This window comes from Coregonus clupeaformis, chromosome 17 (assembly GCF_020615455.1).
Source record: "Coregonus clupeaformis isolate EN_2021a chromosome 17, ASM2061545v1, whole genome shotgun sequence".
NCBI classification, from domain to species: domain Eukaryota; kingdom Metazoa; phylum Chordata; class Actinopteri; order Salmoniformes; family Salmonidae; genus Coregonus; species Coregonus clupeaformis.
The window spans coordinates 12,125,926-12,143,062 of NC_059208.1; the positions used below are offsets into that span (position 1 = coordinate 12,125,926).

General features: G+C 42.1%; 1 protein-coding gene across 1 annotated transcript; it reads left to right on the forward strand.

The window, feature by feature from the left end:
* Positions 1-2,089: 2,089 nt before the first annotated feature.
* cckb (cholecystokinin b) lies at positions 2,090-6,818 on the forward strand. The gene is made up of 4 exons (XM_041901954.2): positions 2,090-2,157; positions 3,195-3,315; positions 3,631-3,789; positions 6,401-6,818. The coding sequence occupies exons 2-4, from the start codon at positions 3,195-3,197 to the stop codon at positions 6,535-6,537; spliced, it is 417 nt and encodes a 138-aa protein (XP_041757888.1). The 5' UTR covers positions 2,090-2,157; the 3' UTR covers positions 6,538-6,818.
* Positions 6,819-17,137: the final 10,319 nt, after the last annotated feature.

Consider the following 17,137-nt stretch of genomic DNA (forward strand, 5'->3'; position numbering starts at 1 on the left):
ACAAGTTGTGTGCTGTTCTTACAAGTTGTGTGCTGTTCTTACAAGTTGTGCACTGTCCTTACAAGTTGTGTGCTGTTCTTACAAGTTGTGCACTGTTCTTACAAGTTGTGCGCTGTCCTTACAGGTTGTGTGCTGTTCTTACAAGTTGTGTGCTGTTCTTACAAGTTGTGTGCTGTTCTTACAAGTTGTGTGCGGTTCTTACAAGTTGTGCACTGTCCTTACAAGTTGTGTGCTCTTCTTACAAGTTGTGCACTGTCCTTACAAGTTGTGCACTGTCCTTACAAGTTGTGCACTGTTCTTACAAGTTGTGTGCTGTTCTTACAAGTTGTGTGCTGTTCTTACAAGTTGTGTGCTGTTCTTACAAGTTGTGCACTGTCCTTACAAGTTGTGTGCTGTTCTTACAAGTTGTGCGCTGTTCTTACAAGTTGTGCGCTGTCCTTACAAGTTGTGCGCTGTTCTTACAAGTTGTGTGCTGTTCTTACAAGTTGTGCACTGTTCTTACAAGTTGTGTGCTGTTCTTACAAGTTGTGCACTGTCCTTACAAGTTGTGTGCTATCCTTACAAGTTGTGTGCTGTTCTTACAAGTTGTGTGCTGTTCTTACAAGTTATGTGCTGGTTGGCTCGACACTGCTATGGATCCAATCCCACACACCCATACACCCACACACACACACAACCAAACACACACACCCACACACACATACCCACAAACACAAAACCACACACACACACACAACAACACACACGAACGCACCCACACCATCACACAAACACACACCCAAACACACACACCACACACAACCACACAACCACACACACGCATGCACCTTCGCTATCACACAAACACGTACCCACGCTCACACACACATACATACCTCCTACGCCACCCATAGCAGGGCTAATCAATTCAAATTGGAACAGGCTTGGCTGCGCCTCCCACACTAGTGTATGTGTGTGGCTACAGCCAATGTTACACCATCTCCACCTAAAGACTGAAAGACAGAAAGACTGTGTGTGTGTGTGTGAGTGCAGAGTGTGAATTACAGGGGGGAGGTTGTATGGGTGTGTGTGTGAGTGAGTGAGTGAGTGAGTGAGTGAGAGAGAGAGAGAGAGAGAGAGAGAGAGAGAGAGAGAGAGAGAGAGAGAGAGAGAGACAGGAAGGAGGAAAGAAAGAGCGTTTCTAGCGAAAGAGCGGGAGAGATAGTTTAGAATATGAGAAAAAGGAGAAGGGGGAAGTATAAGAGAAAGACTCTCAGTCCACATGCTTACAAGCTTCATCTGTGGTAATGATATCATAATATAAGTGGCTTGAAAGGGTCCTTGGAGCTGGAGGAGACCAGTGAAAAGACAAGTGAAGACTTGCTCTCTGTGACAGCGTTGTAAACCCTCTGATAGATTGTTAGGATGTTGTTCCCTTAACGAGGATATTAACCTGAGACAGCTGATCAATGCCTAGTGATTAGAACTGATTGATCAGGTCACCACGGTGATCGAAGAGTCGCTTTAATCCCTCATATTCCCATCCAATCAACTGAAAGAGAGCAAGAGAGAGATAGAAAGGGAGGATGGAGGGGGAGAGAGAAAGGAGAAGGAGAGAGAGAGAGGGGGAGAAGAGAGAGAGAGAGAGGTGGTGGGGAGAGAGAAAGGGGGAGACATAGTGAACATAGCTGTGTAATTGTGGGACTGGAGAGGTAGATACCAAGGGCCATTCTCTTCTCTCTCTCTCTCTCTCTCTCTCTCTCTCTCTCTCTCTCTCTCTCTCTCTCTCTCTCTCTCTCTCTCTCTCTCTCTCTCTCTCTCTCTCTCTCTCATTACATCTGGAAGTCTGTCATACCTAATTCAAAATCTAAATTCTACAATATGTGTTTACTGGTTGCAATCCAGGTTAGCTGGTCTGGTCTAACATATAGGTAATGCCCCCTAGAGGGCCTAATGGGCATAACCAAGCTCACACAAACACACACCCTTAGAAAACACAAAATGACACACAGACTGAGTCATCATTGAGGTAAAAGCTGACACAAAACATAGCGCACACACACACTGGTTGGAGAGCAGGGGTGTATATAAGGGGTGTCTCTCTCTCTGAGCGGAGAAGTCCCTTCATCCCTCTCTCACTCACTCCTCCAACACAAGGACTCTCTCTCTTTCCTCAAGGTAAGAACAGAAATTCTTCCTTTTTTCTCTTGCTCTATGAGTGTTTTTCTCTCTATTTCTCTACTTATCAAACCTTTATTCAGTTCATTGAGAACAAATGAATTACCTAATTGGATGTAGTTGTTCTTGAGTCAGGTATAAGAACAAGAAATCTGGAGAACAATCTTTTAATGTAATTAAAATGCTATATTTTCTTGTTAGGTTGTAATAATAATAATATAATATGCCATTTAGCAGACGCTTTTATCCAAAGCGACTTACAGTCATGTGTGCATACATTTTTACGTATGGGTGGTCCCAGGGATCAAACCCACTACCCTGGTGTTACAAGCGCCATGCTCTACCAATCGAGCTACAGAGGACCACAGTTGTGTTTGATCAAGTAGATCAATTATGTAGCTTGGACTGCCGTGTGTGTAATGAGTGATCTGTTGAAGTGTATGTGAATGATCGGTTGAAGTGCATCAGCTTAAGTGTAGGTTTAGTGATGGGAACAACTGACAGTGACCTCACTGGTCTCCCCATAGACCACATTACAGACTGCTGACATTTATCAGCCATTCAGATGGACAATTAATGTGCCATACTTAACTTTGTGTCATTTTGTCTTTTAGGGTAAAATATGTCAGATTTTCCAAAGATCACTTTAGTCTCCATTATATTCTATTCTGGTATATTCTATTGTAGCATATTTTATTTTGACTAATAATCAGTAATTCAGTAATATTCTGACTCAATGAGTGAAGAGATCTCTGAGGGGAGGGAAGAGAAAGAAAGATCAGGAGTGAAAGAGGAGGAAAATGATTTTTGCGGTTTTGCTAAGTATCTCCAGAACAATTCAATGACCTTATCACATCACTAATGCCTCTTTTGGATAAACAAGTCAACACTTACAGTAAATGAGTTAAGTGGTAGCTTGGTTTTTCCCGGAGCAGCGCTGAACATAGCAGACAGAAGAAAGAAGCAGTTTACACCTTTATGTCACAGTCCTCTCCACTCCTCTCACCGCTACCCCTCTTCCGCTCTCTCTCCCCTAGATGACTGCGGGGTTGTGTGTGTGTGTTCTGTTGGTGGTCCTGTCCACTGGCTGTTTGGGACGACCCCAGTCCTCTCCCCCCCTCCAAGAGGGCCGCCCTGCCATGCTCCCTTCTTCTGAAGGTAAGAACAGGGAGATGTACCACATCTGGATGTCAAATACATTTCTATCAAATACCTTCAAATACCTGAGCTGCGCTTGATTCATCTTTCCTGGTACAATGGAACCGATTAATACATTTTTGTTCAAACTGGTGTCCTGATGATATGATTAATGTTTATGCTTTTTATGGCAATCCTTGGGCTCTAGAAAGAGGCAATAGCAATAAAAGATTATATCCATTATATTATCATAATTTTTGTAGCTATGTCATTGAATTGCACCAACCCAAGACAGTAGACAAAAGCTAACAAGGTGTTTCGTATTCCCTTTGATAGCACGTCTTGAAGCCAACGCCCACTACCTCTCCGAGCCACGCCTCAGACAGACACGCTCCGCCCCTTTGGACAATACCATCCCATATACGGTAGAAGAAGGTGGAGACTCCAGAGCCAACCTCAGTGAATTGTTGGCTAGACTCATCTCCTCACGGAAAGGTGGGTGAGTGAGTGAGTGAGTGAGTGAGTGAGTGAGTGTGTGAGTGTGTGTGTGTGTGTGTGTGTGTGTGTGAGAGAGAGAGAGAAAGAGAGAGAGAAACAGGCAGGAGAGAGAGAGGCATGAGGGAGGGAGTGGAAAGAGAGAGATGAGGTAGAGAGAGAAGAGAGGGAGAATGATAGAAGATATGAGGGAGAGAGAGAAGAGAGAGACAAAAGGGAGAGAGAGAGAGAAGCGAGAAAATATGAATAAAGCTCACATTGTTCTCTTCAAGTAATTTTTAGAACCTCTCCCTCTCTCTTTCACTCTGATCGCTATTAAAGTGAGAGTGTGTTGTTTGGTCTAAATGGCTTGTGGTTTTGAAAAGCTTTCGTGGTTTGTACATGAAAGTGTGTGTGTGTATATCTTTCTGGTCTTTGGCTTTCGTTCCATCTCCTTAAATGTCTCTGCTTTGTCAGTGACAGGATCTATAAAGACACTTGTTCTGTGACAGGATCAGGGGAGATCTCAGTCGGGGCTTTTACACTAGCTGACAACAACTGTAGAGATATTCTGTCCGAGCTTTAGATATTCTGTCTGAGTTAGTGTGATGTTATACACACACGCACACACATACACAGACACACACACACACCTCCGTTCAGAAGATAACAGACAGAGAACAGCATGATAAAGACGTGGACGGATAGTACCATGGGGCTACTGAAGATAGCCTTGGTGTCATCACAGTCTATCTAATGAGTTAGTTTTGGCATGTATTCTGTAAGAGGTGCCGTTATACTCAAGCGGTAGAACATTGTAAGTGCCCACTTCAACAACTACTTATGATAAAGTTCACAAAACAATCCGAATTTACTACTTCCATCTGAGATAAATATATAAGTGCTTCAATAGAATAGAATAGCTTCTTAGCAAAGGGCAATTTCTCAAGCAAGAATTTTGCTGGGACTGTTTGGATTGGTCTGAGTGGGGAGGGGGAAACAGAAAATTAGCTGTTATTGACAGAGAGGTTTGGAACACTTTCTTATTGGTCTATTAACTAATTTACTACATTACGATGTCACCTAGCCTGATGACTCACACTAAATTCTTCCGCTGCTCTGTCGTTCGCTACATGCTTTAGTCTGAGACCGCCATCATTGAAGTCGTTTGTGGTGAAGAGGGGCGTTGTACAAAACAAAGTCATCATCGATTGGATTGTCTTTAACCCATCAGTGTATCAAAGCCTATGACCAATTTTCAAACCCCCGCTTTATCCCCGTGTGTTCTGGCTCTGGCCCAACCCATTGGTTTCTGGACCAATCACACGGCCCCAAATGTGTTCGCATTCGGTGAAGGGTTGGGGAGGAACTCAGATCCAGACACATTGCGAAGAAGAAACTAAAGTCTGTGGGCGTGGCGTAGCATTTGGCCGGAGCAAGGAGTCTGGGTAGCCAGGCAATATGTCAACATTGAAGGCCAAAACTCCATCACACCAAAACAAGCTGACATTTCTGGCGACCTTTTCAAACAGCTCTTACACTGAAAGGGTATTATCATAATTTTCACAATTTCACAATATTATTCCAACCTCATAGTGTGTAAATATATATAAAACACAGGAAAATCTAGTTTTTGACAGCACTGGGCCTTTAATGCAACATGCCAGAAATTCTAACTTTATTGCTTCAAAAGTTCATGTTCACAGTTTGTACCATGAAATCACGACCTACACAGCTAGTCTGTTATTATGTGCATCACTCTACGGTGTCAATGAGACAGAGACAGGGGGAAGGGTCAGAGAAACAGATGTAAAGCAAAAGAGAGAGAGGGAATACAACAAGTCAGAAAAATTGAGAGGGAGAAAGAGGGGTTTAATATTTGCTCTGAACCCAAATAAGTATTTAACATTTTAGTAATTTAGCAGATGCTCTTATCCAGAGCAATTTACAGTTAGTGAGTGCACATATATATTTTTTTCATACTGGCCCCCCGTGGGAAACGAACCCACAACCCTGGCGTAGCAAACACCATGCTCTACCAACTGAGCTACAGGGGACTATAGTAAAGGCTGTTATTCATTATATAACCAGACGGAGGGTTGGGCTTAGAACACTGGCCTCTGACACACATGCACATGCACAGGCACAAACACACACACACACACACACACAGAGAGATCATTCTGAGACCTGTGAAGTGTCTTGGCTCACAGGGAGTATGTGAGGGACTCGCTGTAACACGCTTGACAGTTACACCTCCTACAATGACAATGTGTGTGTGTGCGTGTGTGTGTGTGTGTGTGTGTGTGTGTATGTGTGTGTGTATGTGGGTGGCATGGGAGGAGTGTTAAAAGCTCCCCAGTGACACGAACACCATCAATATTACCATAGTTCACACGCCAGTCAAACAACCACGATCAGATATCTCCAGTGTTAGCCATGTCTTATGTTACCTACTCTCTATCTGGTTAATTCCTTAGCTAATAAATCACATTCCCACAGCCCTTCTGTTGATATAGTATGTCTCTGCATGCGTGTGGGGCAGCCAAATTGTTTAACCCGTCACAAAGACTCACACCAGTAGAAGAGAAACAGGTGTTATAGCTCTCTCTTCTTTCCTCCCTCCCTCTAGGTTCTATCCGTAAGAACTCGACAGTGAACAGCAGAGCTAGCGGTCTCAGTGCTAACCACCGGATAAAAGACCGGGACTACAACGGGTGGATGGACTTCGGCCGCCGCAGCGCAGAAGAGTACGAGTACTCCTTGTAAAAAAGTAGTCCCTCTCTCCGAGAAAACAACAAACTCAGTTACTGTCCCGCGATAACAGTATATTTATTCTGTATTGATGTACATTTGTTTGTAAACACTACATGATGCAATATATACATATGCCACATTTTGCAGAAAATCTTTAAAGTTCTGGTTTTCTTTCCTGGTTTTCTGTCTGTTTTTGGTTTTGGAGGGAATTGAACGGAATGAAAAAAGGTGTTAATGGTAAAATATATATGATGTCATGAGATGAACTTGGATCAATAAAAGTTAAGAATGAACAGTATCTCAACAAAATGAGTTGACACGCACACCCACATAAGCATGCACGCACAGATAACAACTCACACAAACGACATAATACACTCATGGTATCACCTTAAGATGTTAAAGTAGAAATGTAAATAGTGAGCAGTGGCCCATTATAATGCATAAAGCTGGTAGAATGCAGAGCTCGATTCCTCTAGGACCCCAGTCCTGCTGCTTTTCAGTTCTCTTAATTAACCAATTAATAGAATTTATTGATTTATAAAGTGCAATGATTGGTCAGAGTGCACACACCTGGTTTCCCAGGTCTGAATCAGTCTTTGATTAAAAGGCAAGGATGAAAACTAGCAGACACTTCAGCTGTGCCCCCTTGACTTACAAACATGTCATTTGTGAACAACAGTACTGCCTGACATAACTGCTTTGCTCCAACAACCCACTGGGAATAGACTTCAACATCATGTTGTGATTCATATGTATTTTGTTGACCAACATCATTCAATGGCAGATATATCAAACATCAAGCCCAGTTACTGAAATTGAAGTTGAAATTATTTAGGGAAATGTACATCTTGATGTGTTACCAATCTAATTTGTTTTTTATTAATTACTTAAGTTGACAAAATGTTTAAATAACATGAAAACAACATTAGGGTTAACCTGTTTGTGCCTGATGGGAATGTACACAATGGGGCCTACATACTAAACTGAAAATGAAATACAGTGTTTTGAGATACAGTATCTTGGGATCGACTACAGAGAAGTGTTTTATTACTTGATGTGAATATCATACCATGAATCAAAGATGAGAAAACACAGGAATCTGGAAAATACCCAAATCATAAAATAGGCTTGATTTTGTGTTCTGCTTGGTTTGTGTTCTGTCTGTTTTGTTTCTCTCTACCTGCTGAAATAAAGACTGTTGGAGATACAGACTGTAAAGTGACTGGAACACTGGCATTCTAACTGGTGGAAATAAAGAAATGACAGCAGTGTAAAGAGATACTGCTCATTCATCTCCTAATAAATAAACCAATTAATAACCAAATCACATCATCAATAACCCAATCACATCATTAATAACCCAATCACATAATTGATAAGGCGATCGACAGACAATCTCATGAGCACACTAAAGATAGAATGGGTAAATATTGACAGAGCTGTGACAGAGAATAACCCAATCACATCATCAATAAGACAATCGCCAGACTATCTCCTGAGCACACTAAACACAGAACGGGTAAACATTGACAGAGCTGTGACAGAGAACAGGTAAATATTAGGTAAATATTGACAGACCTGTGGGAATGAAGAGAAATGGACAGAGATTAAATGTGAATAAAATATTCACTTATTCACCTCAGAACAGAGAGCAGTGCATGACAAGTAGAAGAAGAGACAGAAATACAGCACGTCATTGCTATAATGAATATTCAGCAATGGGTGCTATAGGCCAGACGTTCCCAAACCTTTTTGCTTCCTGACCCACCAATTGAGATGTCTTTTGAATCGCGACCCACCATAAGGGTTGAGCGGTGAAAAAACACACAGACCAAAGAATAAGTACAAAATATTATCTTGTCAGCAGAGAGAACATTTTGCCCTTTCAAAGCTAATCTCCTGCAATCCCACACATCCTGCCATGGAGATGGAGAACATTTTGCAGTTTTAAAGATAATTTCATAAAATTCTACGCATTTTGACATGGCTAATGCTATGCTCAAACATAACAAAATCAATGGAGGCCTGATTGTCTAGCTGCTATTTTGTTGATTGTAAATGCTCAAAGATTATAGGCTATTATTGAAAAATAAATAGGTCCATTATCTTTTCTATATAGTTTCTATTTGGTTTTAGTCGTTTAAGTTTACACTGAAAGTGTTTTTCTATCCTGAAAATGTATATATAAAAAAATGTGGGCAATGTCATCCCGCAACCAACCTGGACACCTGCTGCGACCCACAAGTGGGTCCAGGCCCACAGTTTGGGAACCACTGCTATGCCTACATTGGTGGTACATGGAGTGTGATTAAATGCTTCAGTGAAAATGGTTCAGATGTCCTAGAGAGAATTTCAGAGAAGGGCATTTCCATGTAAAGAGCCCTATGAGCATTAATGTGAAGTTCATAAGAGCATATTACATTTGGTGTCAGATGAAAGCTAAGAGTCAGTTTTTTTAGTTTTTTATCAAGACATAGACACTTGTCTATTTTCCATCCTAAAAATGTGGAATAGGCAAAGGCTTTGATATCTGGTCAAACCGATGGAAAAGGGGTCTTAGAAAACATCTAGCAGCAAAAGACTTAAGGTATTAGAAATACATAAAAACACAATTTTGAAGTAAATACACCTGCATACTAATATCAACATTTTTATTTAGTTTTGCAAAAATTATTTTCCTTCTGTCAGTTTAAGAAATATTGCATATTGTCTTTTCATTCTGTTACCAAAACATCTTTAAGATATTTTCGAATTTCTCTCCCTCATGAGGGAGGATAATGAAAGTTCACAGAAGTAACAAGTAAAGGTAGACCTACCAATTAGTTATAGTGTTTTTACTGATAATAATTAGGTTTATGATTTATTAAGTGGTTAAAGTGTTACCAAATTGGTAATAGAATGACCAACAATATCCGTAACAGAATGACTGCAACTGAATTGGCTACAATGGGAATTCATAGAGGTCACAAACCACAGTTGGGTCACTGGAATACTGTTATGTTCAGCTCATAACTGTTTCCTTTCTCTTTCTATCGCATGGTCAAAGCAAGCGTGTGAAAACAGTCTGGACAACCCCTCCCTTTCTCTCTCCCTGTCTCTCTTCTCTCTCTCTTCAGTTAATGTCACCTCTCCCATCTCTTACTGACACCTACCCATGAGCCCCCTCTCTATCCATTTACTTTAACCAGCCCTCTCACCCACTGAGCACTGACCGACACCGGACGTCCATGGACGTTGAAAGTTGTTGAAATGTGGTCAGTCCAAATCTTAACCAATCACTGATCGGTCTGTTTCACAAGTTTGGACAGCACAGTACAGAACAGTAAAGAACAGAAGAGTATAGTATAAGTCAGTACAATACAGTATAGTACTGTATAGTAGAGTAGAGTTTAGTACACTAGAGTAGAATACAGTATAATTTACTGTATTGTGTACTATATTGTGCTGTACTGTACTCTACTGAACTATACTCTACTGTACTGTACTGTGATTTCCAAACTTGTGAGACATAGACATCTATAATTGTTACAGATTTGGTCCGGTCCAGACCTACCAACTTTGATCTTGTTTGGAAATTGTTTGCTTACAATTATAGCCAGTTTGTAGAATAATACCCAAACATGCAAAGGAGTATATTACATTTTTCTACCTAATTACATTCATAATTATGCATTTATGTATAGTACAGATCAGGGACCCATGATGTCATTCTGTTACCATCATTCTGTTACCGGGTGTTAATCCACTTCACTTACTGTAGTTCAATAACCAAAATATATTTTTTCAAACTCAAGGTGTCATATCATAGCTGACACCCCATTCTTTCTGCAGACATCTTTGAATCTTAATTCGGAGTAGATATTTAGAGTTTTTGTAAAATGTGGTCACATTAAAACTGGGGGAAATTTTACCGTCATTCTGTTACCAAATTTTACATCTGCACTGTTATTCGAGTAAATGTGTTTTTGGAAAATAATTCAGTGGAAATTGTTTAAAATAGTCATTGTGTATGTACAGTATAGTGGGGTCCGAAATTATTGACACCCTTGATAAAGATATGCAATAATGACTGTATAAAATAAAAACGTTCTAACTCACGTTTTACAGCCTTCTATCCAATTGTACTATTATGTGTGTTTTTCCGCATTATTTGGAATTTATTCTGTACATAATGTTTCTGCCATCGTCTCTTATAACCAAAAAGAGCTTCTGGATATCAGGACAGCGATTACTCACCTCGTATTGGACAAAGATTATTTATTCAACAAGTCAGACACGAAGGATATCCTACAGACACCCGACAAGGCCCAAATCCCCGTCATTCGCATGAGAAAGAGACAGAGATATCGTGGACGTAGGTCGGGTGCCTTGTAAGGATCCGACGGCGAGTGAGTAAACTGCCTCTTCCATCAATCCTTTTAGCCAATGTTCAATCATTTGAGAATAAATTGGATGACCTAAGATTACGGTTATCCTACCAACGGGACATTAAAAACTGTAATATCTTATGTTTCACCGAGTTGTGGCTGAACGACGACATGGACAACATACAGCTAGCGGGCTATACGCTACATCGGCAGGATAGAACGACTGACTCCGGTAAGACAAGGGGTGGCGGTCTGTGTATATTTGTAAACAACAGCTGGTGCACAAAATCAAATACTAAGGAAGTCTCGAGGTTTTGCTCGCCTGAGGTAGAGTATCTTATGATAAGCTGTAGACCACACTATTTACCAATAGAGTTTTCATCTATATTTTTCATGCTGTCTATTTACCACCACAAACCAATGCTGGCATTAAGATTGCACTGAATGAGCTGTATAAGGCCATAAGTGAACAGGAAAACGCTCATCCAGAGGCAGCGCTCCTAGTGGCCGGGGACTTTAATGCAGGGAAACTTAAATCCGTTCTACCTAATTTCTACCAGCATGTTAAATGTGTAACCAGAGGGAAAAAAACTCTAGACCACCTTTACTCCACACACAGAGACGCATACAAAGCTCTCCCTCGCCCTCCATTTGGCAAATCTGACCATAACTCTATCCTCCTGATTCCCGCTTATGAACAAAAACTAAAGCAGGAAGCACCAGTGACTCGGTTAATAAAAAAGTGGTCAGATGACGCAGATGCTAAGCTACAGGACTGTTTTGCTAGCACAGACTGGAACATGTTCCGGGATTCTTCAGATAGCATTGAGGAGTACACCACATCAGTCACTGGCTTATCAATAAGTGCATCGATGATGTCGTCCCCACAGTGACCGTATGTACATACCCCAACCAGACGCCATGGATTACAGGCAACATCCGCACTGAGCTAAAGGGTAGAGCTGCCACTTTCAAGGAGCGGGACTCTAACCCGGACGCTTATAAGAAATCCCGCTATTCCCTCCGACGAACCATCAAACAGGCAAAGAGTCAATACTCTTGAAAACTATTACAGACTACAAAGGGAAGCACAGCCGCGAGCTGCCCAGTGACACAAGACTTCCAGACGAGCTAAACCACTTCTATGCTCGCTTCGAGGCAAGCAACACTGAAGCATGCATGAGAGCACCAGTTGTTCCGGATGACTATGTGATCACGCTCTCCATAGCCAATGTGAGTAAGACTTTTAAGCAGGTCAACATTCACAAGGCCGCAGGGCCAGACGGATTACCAGGACATGTACTCCGAGCATGTGCTGACCAACTGGCAAGTGTCTTCACTGACATTTTCAACATGTCCCTGACTGAGTCTGTAATACCAACATGTTTCAAGCAGACCACCATAGTCCCCGTGCCCAAGGACACTAAGATAACCTGCCTAAATGACTACCGACCCGTAGCACTGACGTCTGTAGCCATGAAGTGCTTTGAAAGGCTGGTCATGGCTCACATCAACACCATTATCCCAGAAACCCTAGACCCACTCCAATTTGCATACCTCCCCAACAGATCCACAGCTGATGCAATCTCTATTGCACTCCACACTGCCCTTTCTCACCTGGACAAGAGGAACACCTACGTGAGAATGCTATTCATTGACTACAGCTCAGCATTCAACACCATAGTGTCCTCAACGCTCATCACTAAGCTAAGGATCCTGGGACTAAACACCTCCCTCTGCAACTGGATCCTGCCTGGACTTCCTGACGGGCCGCCCCCAGGTGGTAAGGGTAGTTAACAACACATCTGCCACACTGATCCTCAACACGGGGGCCCTTCAGGAGTGCATGCTCAGTCCCCTACTGTACTCCCTGTTCACCCATGACTGCATGGCCAGGCACGACTCCAACACCATCATTAAGTTTGTTCGGACTATTTGCACTGACATTTCGGATCCCACTGTAGTTATATGGTTTGTTTAACTTTGCAATCAATGGTTTTGTTCAGTCTACGTTTAAAGTGAAAAAGTCTCAGCGTCATTCTGTTACTGTGGAATTGTCCAGAAGTTAGGTCTCCTCTGAATGCAAAGTGCTTTGAGTTCTTTAAAGTGTGATACAGTACTGTACAGTTCAGCCAGATCATTCAGAATCACATGCTCTGACTGCTGCTGTCGAACCCATCTAGCAGAGCAATCTAGACCTTATATCTAATCAAACGTTTTAAAGACAATTTGAGACGTTTTAGAGAGAATTTCTGATTTATTATTTGACATCTCTTTTAGTCATAGGCTATTTTTATTAATTTGACTAAAGGGAAATGTGTGTGTGTAAACTAGTGAATTATTCAGGTAGCGTGATGAGGTCTTTAGGGAGAGATGTGAGGAGCAAGTGTAAACAGAGTTCCCTGAGGAGCTTCTAACAACAGATCTAGGATCAGTTTACCCTCACCTCAATCATTAGCATTTTAGGAGACACTCTTATCCAGAGCAACTTACAGTTAGTGAGTGCATACATTTTTTCATACTGGCCCCTTGTGAGAATCAAACCCACAACCCTGTTGTTGCAAGCGCCATGCTCTACCAATTGAGCTACAGGAAACACAACACACTGACCTTAGATCATCGTCTAGTGGACACTTCATCCTTCTCCCTGGAGAAGTCCTAAACTGAAGCAGAGAAGAAAAGAGATGGTGAAATATCAATCAGGCCTACCTCAATCGTTGAGTGTAATGAAGAAGCCAATCTCACCACAAACGCGCATTCCTATTAGAAATTGAATCATGAATCATGTTTTCCCCTTATATTTAGTTATTCATTCCTCCAAAATGTATCGGCGTTATTTTCCTCTTTTGCCAGTATCATTAATATTTAGGCCTAGTCTACTGTGTGCAAGCTTAATTTGGATCCTGGGCTCATGGGATCCTGAGTGGCGCCGCGGTCTAAGGCACTGCATTGCAGTGCTTGAGGCATCACTACAGACCCAGGTTTGATCCCGGGCTGTATCACAACCAGCTGTAATCGGGCACAATTGGCCCGGCGTCATCCGGGTTAGGGGATGGTTTGGCTGGGGTAGGCCATGATCGTAAATAAGAATTTGTTCTTAACTGACTTGCCTAGTTAAATAAAATAAAATCTTGTAGAGGAAATGTTTGGTTTGAGTTATTGGCGGATTTCAGATTTAAATACAGTAATTTACCCGTTTGCAATCCTCCAAGTGTATGCCATGTTCAGGTGTACATGAACACTCTATACCCTTATGAGAAAGACATTTTTTTATTTTCATATAGTAATGTTTCCTTGGTCTCTGAGCTCCAGTCTGTCAGTGTTTGTCATGGAACGGGCAGTCCTTCCCCGGGAGGAAGAGCAGCTCCGTCTTGCCGAGGTTCAGCTTGAGGTGGTGATCAGTCATCCACACTGATATGTCTGCCAGACATGCAGAGATGCGATTCGTCACCTGGTTATCAGAAGGGGGAAAGGAGAAGATTAGTTGTGTGTCGTCTGCGTAGCAATGTTAGGAGAGGCCATGTGAGGATATGACAGAGCCAAGTGACTTGGTGTATAGCGAGAATAGGAGTGGGCCTAGAACTGAGCCCTGGGGGACACCAGTGGTGAGAGCACGTGGTGCGGAGACAGATTCTCGCCACGCCACTTGGTAGGAGCGACCTGTCAGGTAGGACGCAATCCAAGAGTGAGCCGCGCCGGAGATGCCCAACTCGGAGAGGGTGGAGAGGAGGATCTGATGGTTCACAGTATCAAAGGCAGCAGACAGGTCTAGAAGGACAAGAGCAGAGGAGAGAGAGTTAGCTTTAGCAGTGCGGAGAGCCTCCGTGACACAGAGAAGAGCAGTCTCAGTTGAATGACCAGTCTTGAAACCTGACTGGTTTGGATCAAGAAGGTAATTCTGAGAGAGATAGCAAGAGAGTTGGCTAAAGACGGCATGCTCAAGAGTTTTGGAGAGAAAAGAAAGAAGGGATACTGGTCTGTAGTTGTTGACATCGGAGGGATCGAGTGTAGGTTTTTTGAGAAGGAGTGCAACTCTCGCTCTCTTGAAGACGGAAGGGACATAGCCAGCGGTCAAGGATGAGTTGATGAGCGAGGTGAAGTAAGGGAGAAGGTCTCCGGAAATGGTCTGGAGAAGAGAGGAGGGGATAGGGTCAAGCGGGCAGGTTGTTGGGCGGCCGGCCGTCACAAGACGCAAGATTTCATCTGGAGAGAGAGGGGAGAAAGAAGTCAAAGCATAGGGTAGGGCAGTGTGAGCAGGACCAGCAGTATCATTTGACTCAACAAACGAGGATCGGATGTCGTCAACCTTCTTTTCAAAATGGTTGACGAAGTCATCCACAGAGAGGGAGGAGGGGGGGAGGGGGAGGAGCCTATTGCTAGTAGCCTATTGCTAGTTACCCATTCTAAAACTGACTGGAGCTCTATGTTAAGGGTGTCAGTTATTTATTTTACTGTTGCAGCCGACATGTATACTGTTGAGTTGTCAGTGTACATAGACACACATGCTTTTGCCCTGTGGTACACCACACTCAACTGAATTTGTATGAAAGAGGCTTCCATTAACGAAAAGCTTCTGTGTTCTATTAGATAGGTAACTCTCAATCAATAATAATGCAGAGGATGCAAATCCATAACACCTACGTTTTTTCAATAGGTTATTATCAATCAAAAGCTGCACTGAAGTCTAACAAATCAGCTCCCGCAATCTTATTATTATTATGGTGTCAGAATCTTTCATAAAATGTTCCACAACACTATCAATTTCTTTCAGCCAATTATCAGTTATTTGTGTCAGCGCCGAGCATGTTGAGTGCCCTTCCCTATAAGCATGCTGAAAGTCTGTTGTTAATTAGTTTTCTGTAAAATAACTTTTTACAAACATTTTTTTCAAAAGTTTACTGAGCACTTGTAACAGGGTGATTGGTCGGCTGTTTGAACCATTAAAGGGTGCTCTGCTATTCTTGGGTAGCGGAATGACCTTTGCCTCCCTCCATGTCTGGGGGCACACACCGTCTTCTAGGCTTAAATTGAAGAACTGGCAAACATGTCACAATGTATTCCGCTACCAATCTCAGCAATTTACCATCCAGGTTGTCGGTACCAGGTGGTTTGTCCTTATTTATTAATATTTCACCTCTTCCACACACACTTTGCTGAACTCAAAACTACAGTGCTTGTCAATCATTATTTTGTCCATTATGTATGAACATGAAGGCTCAGCATTTGTTGTTTGCATGTAATTAATTAATATTAATAATATGCCATTTAGCAGACGCTTTTATCCAAAGCGACTTACAGTCATGCGTGCATACATTTTTGTGTATGGGTGGTCCCGGGGATCGAACCCACTACCCTGGCGTAACAAGCGCCGTGCTCTACCAGCTGAGCTACAGAGGACCACGAATCTTGTCAACAAAAAAGTTATTAAAATGGTTGGCAATATCAAAGGGTTTTGTTATGAACAAGCCATCTGTCTCAATGAAGGATGGAGCCGAGTTTGCTTTTTTGCCTAGAATTTCTTTTTAAGTACTCCAGAGCTTTTTACTATCATTCTTTATATCATTCAACTTTGTTCCATAGTATAGTTTCTTCTTCTTTTTGTTTAGTTTAGTTACGTGATTTCTCAGTTTCCCAGTCTGCTATGTTGTCAGACTTATTTGCTATTCCCATTGCCTCATCCCTCTCAGCCATACACTTTTTCAATTAATAATCTATCCATGGGGATTTGGCAGTTCTGACAGTTAGTTTCTTGATGGGCACATGCTTATCAGTAGCCAGAAGAAGCAGTTTCATAAATGCTTCAAGTGTAGCGTCAGGATGTTCCTCATTACACACATCAGACCAACAAATATTTTCACATCTTCGACAGGTAATTGGTCAGGTGTGTTAGGATTGGAGACAGGAGTAAATGTATGACCCGAGGACCCAAGCTGCCATCCCTTCATCTGATGAAAGATAGATATAAAGAAGCATAACGAATATTTAGTGCAGTGTTTGGTCATCAAATAACTATCTTCACACACACACTTACACACACTCACACACACTCACACTCTCTCGCTCTCTGTGGGAGTTAGTCTTCAGAAGCTTAAGAAACAGTCAGTCCAGCGTTCAGACTGCTAATTCCCCGGAGAATTGCTCATCAATCCAAACTCACTTCAGTCTGATACACGATGTCTCTGCTAATCATTCTCCCCATCTCTCTTTATTTTTCTCTCTTCTTCTTATTCTCCCTCACTCTC

What these genes read in the sequence shown, in the direction of transcription:
- cckb (XM_041901954.2), top strand. Translation starts at nt 3,195, where the DNA reads ATGACTGCGGGGTTGTGTGTGTGTGTTCTGTTGGTGGTCCTGTCCACT. An exon ending in CATGCTCCCTTCTTCTGAAG is followed by an intron (nt 3,316 to 3,630) that starts GTAAGAACAGGG and finishes TCCCTTTGATAG; the next exon opens with CACGTCTTGAAGCCAACGCC. An exon ending in ACTCATCTCCTCACGGAAAG is followed by an intron (nt 3,790 to 6,400) that starts GTGGGTGAGTGA and finishes CCCTCCCTCTAG; the next exon opens with GTTCTATCCGTAAGAACTCG.